General features: G+C 43.2%; 1 protein-coding gene across 1 annotated transcript; it reads left to right on the top strand.

Moving 5' to 3' along the window:
• Positions 1-639: 639 nt before the first annotated feature.
• Positions 640-5,654, top strand: zgc:171929 (putative transcription factor ovo-like protein 3). The gene is made up of 4 exons (XM_015960687.3): positions 640-803; positions 896-1,092; positions 5,024-5,213; positions 5,332-5,654. Exons 1-4 carry the CDS (start codon positions 704-706, stop codon positions 5,652-5,654), a joined length of 810 nt encoding a protein of 269 aa, XP_015816173.3. The 5' UTR covers positions 640-703.
• The last annotated feature ends 1,580 nt before the right edge of the window (positions 5,655-7,234 follow it).

Below are 7,234 nucleotides of genomic sequence, written 5' to 3'. Positions count from 1 at the left end.
TGAGGTTTCACCGTGTTTATCAGACCTGCTATAAGGGGGGGAAACAACTCTGTCACTTCTAGACATTTGCTTCATCATTTTCAGTCACAACCCTATCCCTAACAGAGAAAGGTGAAATATACATGATAAGAGGAAACGATTTTTATATGTACCGCTTCTTAACAGAAAGAAAACAATAAGTCCTGCCAACTGACTGCAAGGGCTTGGAAATCTCTTCCCAGCGTGGGACCGGGCTTTTGTGCAAACCAACTCTGTAATCCTACAAAACAAAACAACAGAGAAGCCAAAATAGGAAAGAAAAGACTGATTTACCTAGCAGTTAATGCTGTGGCTTCAGTGTGCTTGCTCCTGTTACTCAAACCGTGCCCTGTGTCCGGGGCCAGGGATTGGTCCAGGGCTGTGATTTGCATGTCAAGGGCTACTTGAATGAGAAGCTCCCTGGATCCTCACTACCTGACATGCAAAACCAATGGATGGCCAGTTAAAATGGCAGATATGCACAGTCAGCACAGGTGTACCACTGTCTAAACAGTGATCCTCCTACTCCCCACCTTCTCCATTCTCTTATGCAAATGATTGTTGTGATTTTGTCTGGAAACTCTAGCTGCAGGTTGCTGAGGTTCTTCATGTGAAGCCGATAGAGAAGTTGCTCAGTAACAGATCACAGCGATAAGCAGCGTGCCTGGATTACAGGGTTCACAAGATGCCCAGGTCTTTCCTTATCAAAAAGAAGCATGGAGCATGTGGAGCATGGCAGTGGAAGGAACCTGAGCAGCTGGAATGGAAAGAAGAAAACACAAAAGGTGAAAAGGAAATGATTTCTCTGGAAAGAATCCTTAATTCGTTTATTTGAGTTTGATTTCAAGTTGTTGAAAACAAATATTTTTCCAACCTTTTCCAGAGAGTGAGAATACGGTAGAGCCGATAGCACTCTCCTTGCAGCAGCCGACTGTGCCCGAGCCTGCAGGCGTTTCAGGATGTGGGGCAGCACGAATCCCTGCTCCAGCACCACGGGCCGACACCAGACCAGACTGGTCCAAAGTGGGATCTTTCTATCTTCCATCCACATTGGGCCTCGTCAGCAGAGCAAAGGTACTTCATAACAGGATGGATGGGACTAATCAGACAGAGGAATAATAAGACTTATTTAGATTAAAAAAAAGCTAAATGGAAATATACTGAGCTGCTTATTTCTAAAGGCAGCTAACATAGAGAGGAAATTTGTATTTTAAGCAGATATGAGCTTTCTGCATCTGTTTAGCATCTTACTTCTGCATATTTTCAGCTTTTTCGAACATCTGTGGATGTTAAATAGTTGTAACATTTATACTAAATATATTAACTATGTAAATGTTAAACTACTTGCCTCTCTGGTCAACAATCTTGTGCTATATAATATTAACAGTTAAAGCACAATTCACCAGTCATTTCAAGCAGGTCAAAAGACATCAGGCTATTACCTAATCCTAAATCAGGGTGGCATTATTTTTTAAATTGACAGTAAAATGACCAAAACACAACTGGAGATGTTTAAAAAAGGCTCACTGGGACTGAGCTATAGTGGGTCATTCCTATAACAGCTCTTTAGTCTGACTCTGATCGTAGATCTGGCTGTTAGTAGCATCATCTGCTTTCAGTGTGACGAGAAATAAGTGGCATTTTTAGTTTTCATAAAGAGATCAAGTGTCCACATTCTTTCAGTTTTGTATTATTTAGATTATTTTGAATGAAAACAACAGATGTGACTGAACCTTTGTGAATTACATAACTTACTCTTAGCCTGCTTTCCCAATTAATTAAACATTGGATTAAATAATAACAAAATAAAGAATATAGTTTTTTGCAGTAAATTTAGACATTATTAAAAGGCCTGTTAAGACCACAAGGGCACAGTATCATCTTCTTGCATGTGGACCCCTGGGATTTTCTTTTCATTATTTTTTTAATGCTGATGTTAAAACTGATTGTTCATTTAATAATCATCATGGTACACAGATCAGTCCAGATGAGTTAAAATGTCTCCTAAATATTATTAGTTTGTATTTATTTATTATTCAGCATTTTAGGGTTAGAAAATAAATAATTAAAAAAATATTTTGTCTCCCCAAAATTTCACATTTTCAATTGGTTTTGTGTTAAAGACGATATGAAAAAAGTTTTAAATGTTTTAACTTGTCTTTTAGAGCTGCTAGAGATGAGACTAATAACCAGTAAACACACTCTCTACTGGGACACCGAACAGATAAAAAGCTGTTCTGACAGCTGATTCATAACAAGATAGGGCACAGGAGTTAATCAGAAGGTTGCAGGTTCGAGTCCCGCTCAGTTTGTCACTGTCATTGTGTCTTTGGGCAAGACACTTAACCCCCTTGCCTGCTGGTGGTGGTCGGAGGGACTGGTTGCACCAGCGTTCGGCAGCCTCGCCTCTGTCAGTGCGCCCCAGTGCAGCTGTGGCTACATCGTAGCTCATCCCCACCAGTGTGTGAATGACTGATTGTGTTGTAAAGCACCTTGGGGGGTTCCAGGACTCTAGAAGGCGCTACATCAAGTACAGGCCATTTGCCATTTATGCATGACAATAGTTACACAACAGAATATCATACCACATTCCTACATTCATTTTTAGATGACTTATTGGTGCATTAATTGTGTGACGCGTGTCTGAAGTAAACTAAACCACGAACTGCAACAGCTTGTATTAGCCCCAGAGATGCTAATCCTTGGCTAGCTGCAGCTTTGGGCCACTCTCAGGCTCCCAGCAGGTGTTAGCAGCGAGTTGGGCTGATATTTGTTTTATTTGGTGAAAAATATACTACACGTCATTTCCTGTCTGAAGCCTCTTTAGGAATTCGTAATCTGGAACTTCTCAGCCATCCCTGAGCACCATAATGCATAATCATCAAAATGACTGCAGTTCACCGGATATTTGAATAACATTTGAAGTTTATTCACGCAAATACAAATTTGTTTTACTTTCATTTTGACAACCGTCCATTTTTTTGATAGAGGTCATAAAAATCGACAATGTAACTCTTCCTTCTATTAAACAAGAGGGAAGTCTTAATATCTCCTAAATATTTATCCGATTATATTATATTATATATTAACTGAGATCTTTCAGAGAGTACTTTTTCTAGAAACGCTCTAAAAGTTTCCCATTACAAAAAAACCCGTGAGCACCAACGATACCATACCAGTTTATTTATCAAGCGCATTTCAAAACAGCTTGTGAGCTGACCAAAGCGCCTCACAGGTTACAGTAATTATGCTCATCCAACAAGTCATTACAACAAAGAATAAAACCTTAAGAATAAACCAAAGGACATACAACGAGCCAATGAAAACAGTCAGTGAAACCGAGTAAAATACCAATAAAACAGTAAAAGCCTGACATATTGCATAACAAAGAGGCACAAATCAGTGAAACTGATAAAGACCCTAAAAATTAGAATGTAAACGATAATCCAGTTCATAATAAAAAACGCAACTACAGGCGGACCGTGATGGGCGGAGCATTTCTCAGCTCAGGAGCAGCGTGCACAAAGTGTCACGCTGCGAGCGCTGGAGGTTTGGACGCAAAAAGCAGAACACCACAACTCGAGGCAGGAGAGGTCGTTCAAATAAAAAACCCTTTTATTAGGATGAGAACTGAAAAAACAAAGACTTTAGGACACGAGGTCAAAAACCTAAAGTTCTGTAGACAACAAACAAAAGCTCTCACATGAGCCAGGATCTATACTAACTAGAGGGGGACAAAAACAACGCTGACAAAAGACAATGAACCGACAAACACTGAGGGACAAGACTGGGTTTTTAAACACAGAGGGGGGTAATCTGGGGAAGAGGTGACAGGTGTGAGGAGTGAGATCTGAAGGGGAGGCAGCTGCCATCAATAACCTACATGGGGGAAAGAACTAAGCAGGAGGGAATATAAACATTAACCTATAAAACACGGAATAACTAAACCTAAAGACTAAGGCTAAATATAAACAACTAATAACTAGAGGAGGACTAATACTAAATCAAATCGAAACTACCAGGGAGTGACTAGGGGGAAACATGAGGGAAACCTAGAGAGAGCTGGGGATCATAATGAGACACAAGGGGAGAACCTGGAGGGAGAACAGGAGGGGGCTGGGGACCAGAGGGACAAAGAACATGACACAAAGACCCAATCCCCCCTCGTTTTGTAGATCATTTTGGATTCACAGAGCAGCAGGCGCTCAGCCGACCGCAGCAAGTGCATTGGTACATATGACTTACGCAGCTCAGACAGATATTTGGGTGCCAGATCATTCAGTGCTTTAAAAGCAAACAGTAGTATAATGACTCTTATTCTAAAAATAACAGGAAGCCAATGGAGATGATCTAAAACCGGTGTGATATGAGTATGCCTGCGTGTATTCGTTACAAACCGTGCCGCAGCATTCTGGACAGTCTGCAGCCTGTTCACAACAGAGGCAGAAGCACCAACAAGTGTTGAATTTGAATAATCTAAATGAGATGTAATGAATGCTTGAAATACAGATTCCAAGTGAGACCATTTCAACACCGGTTTCAGGCGAGTCAAACAGCGCAGCTGAAGGAAACATGCTTTCACCACTGCGTTGATCTGTGGTACCATCGTAAATCCAGTATCCAGTTTAGCACCGAGGCTAGTGACACACTGTTTCATGTTAACCCTCTGGAGCAGGTGTTGCAGATTTGCAGCGTTAAAACCTACCTACCTGGTTACTCCACATACGTATTTCATCAACATTTTTAACTCAGAAGTATCCTTGAAGGACTTAGTTATTCTTTCTTTTATCAAAACTTATTTTGAACCTGAGAGGGTTAACAGAGTGACGAAATGTGGCAGATAGTGTGTGAGACAGAAGATGCAGCGTTGTCATGTGAGCGGTCATAACACTTTAAACTCAGACTGAGGATAGTTAGTGGTGTTTTGTTTTGCTGAATCATCAAGTTGATGACTGGAGCTGGTACGCTGTCATTACCATGATTAACGTTGATGTCTCTCTACCAGCCTCGTCCTCGTGCCTCTCCTGTTTCTGGTGAATATGGATGCTCGGTGTGTCACAAGATCTTCCCCCTGCAGCGCATGTTGACTCGTCACCTCAAGTGCCACAGCCTGGTGAAGAGACATCCATGTCGATTTTGTGGCAAAGGATTCAACGACACCTTTGACCTCAAGAGGCACATGAGAACACACACAGGTTAGGCTGCTAATTGTAAATCTTAAGATTTCTTAGGAATCTGCTAAACATTTTTAAAAAAAGCACATTTCAGTGACTTGAATGTATTATTGAAATATTTTGTGCTCTGCTCCTTCAGGTATCCGTCCCTACAAATGTGAGCTGTGTGAGAAAGCTTTTACCCAGCGATGTTCTCTGGAGTCCCATATGAGGAAGATTCACGGTGTTCACCAGCAGTATGCCTATCGACAGAGACGGTCAAAGATTTTTGTGTGCGAGGACTGTGGCTTTACCTCGAGTCGGCCTGATGAATATTTCCTCCATGTGAGACAGCATCACCCCAGTAGTCCTGCCCTCCGCAGATACTATCGCCGCCAGGCGCACGAGAGCAGCAGCTTTGCATCGACAGATCCTAAACTCAACCCCTACCTGTTATACTCAGCCCCTGCATACTACATGTAGGACTCGTCTTCATCGTGGGGTCACAGTGGCAAAGGAGTTAAGTACCCACCTTTTGATCAGAAGGTTGCAGGTTCTAGCTCCACATAGTCTGCCGCAGCTGCCATGTCCTTGGGTAAGACATTTCACCCACTTTCCCTGGCGGTAGGTGTCGGAGGGACAGGTGGCGCCTGTGTTCAGCAGCCTCGCCTCTGTCAGTGAGCCCCAGGGTGGCCGTGGGTACAATGTGCGTCATTAACACCAGCACGTGAATGTGTGTGTTTGTGAAGGGGAGGTGGCAGTGCTGTGAGGTGCCTTGGAGGGGTTGTAGAATCCTAGAAGGGACCTTACAAATACAGGCCATTTACCAATAAACCATCATAGCGTTTAGGAATGATGGTGAAAGTCTGAGCTATCCAAGTACGTATGAAACAGGTGTGATCTGTAACCATGTACAGTTATTGCTTTAGTTGTATTAAAGGTTTTGCATGTAACACTTCCAAATAAAGAAATTCTGAAATGTGTGTTGATAATGATTGCCTTTACCTGGGCTTGGGTTGGTCATGCTGCTTTACTAGACTGGCAGAGGTTAAGCGACTGTTACAGTAAAGAAGTATCATGATAGTGGCTCAAATCCTCATATCTTATCTGTAAGAATGCAGTCTCTAATAAAGAGTTGGTTGTAGCAGCGTTGTGTTGTGATGATGTTTTGCTAGCCTGGCCAGCCATCCCCATGCTTCCTTATGGGAAGCGTTGGTTCTGTGTGTAGAATTAAACAGAGGAAAGGTCGGGCAGGCCCGGCTAATGTTTTCATCAGCAGAGCCTGGAAAATAAATCATGACAGAAACAAAGATTCTGCTAAAAGCTAAAGCAACGTCTGATTGGTTTAAAGTGGTCCTAGAATGGTCATTATTACAATTGGAAACTGTTCATTGAGCTTTTATGTAGAATATGAAATTTTGTCGGGGCTCACAATGTCTCAGGAGCCCTGATAAATGGACAAATCCAACCCCATAATTAAAACTGGTTTCCTCCATCCATCCATTCATCCATTCATTTTCATCCGCTTATCCGGAGTTGGGTCGGGGGGTAGTAGCCTAAGTCGAGAGGCCCAGACTTCCCTCTCCCCAGCGACTTGGGCCAGCTCCTCCGGGGAAATCCCAAGGCGTTCCCTGGCCAGGTGAGAGACATAGTCCCTCCACCGTGTCCTGGGTCTACCTTTAGGTCTCCTCCCAGTTGGACGTGCCCGGAAAACCTCACCAGGGAGGGGTCCAGGAGGCATCCTGACCAGATGCCCAAGCCACCTCAACTGGCTCCTCTCGATGTGGAGGAGCAGCGGGTCTACTCCGAGCCCCTCCCGAATGACCAAGCTTCTCACCCTATCTCTATGGAAGAGCCCAGCCGCTCTTCGGAGAAAACTCATTTCGGCTGCTTGTATGTGCGATCTCATTCTTTCGGTCACTACCCAAAGCTCATGACCATAGGTAAGGGTAGGAACGTAGATCGACCGGTAAATCGAGAGCTTTGCCTTCTGACTCAGCTCTATCTTCACCACGACAGGCCGGTACAACGCCCACACATCTGCAGATGCAGCACCAATTCGC

The sequence above is a fragment of the Nothobranchius furzeri genome, chromosome 10, assembly GCF_043380555.1.
Source record: "Nothobranchius furzeri strain GRZ-AD chromosome 10, NfurGRZ-RIMD1, whole genome shotgun sequence".
NCBI lineage: Eukaryota > Metazoa > Chordata > Actinopteri > Cyprinodontiformes > Nothobranchiidae > Nothobranchius > Nothobranchius furzeri.
This window is presented reverse-complemented; position numbering and strand designations above follow the sequence as displayed.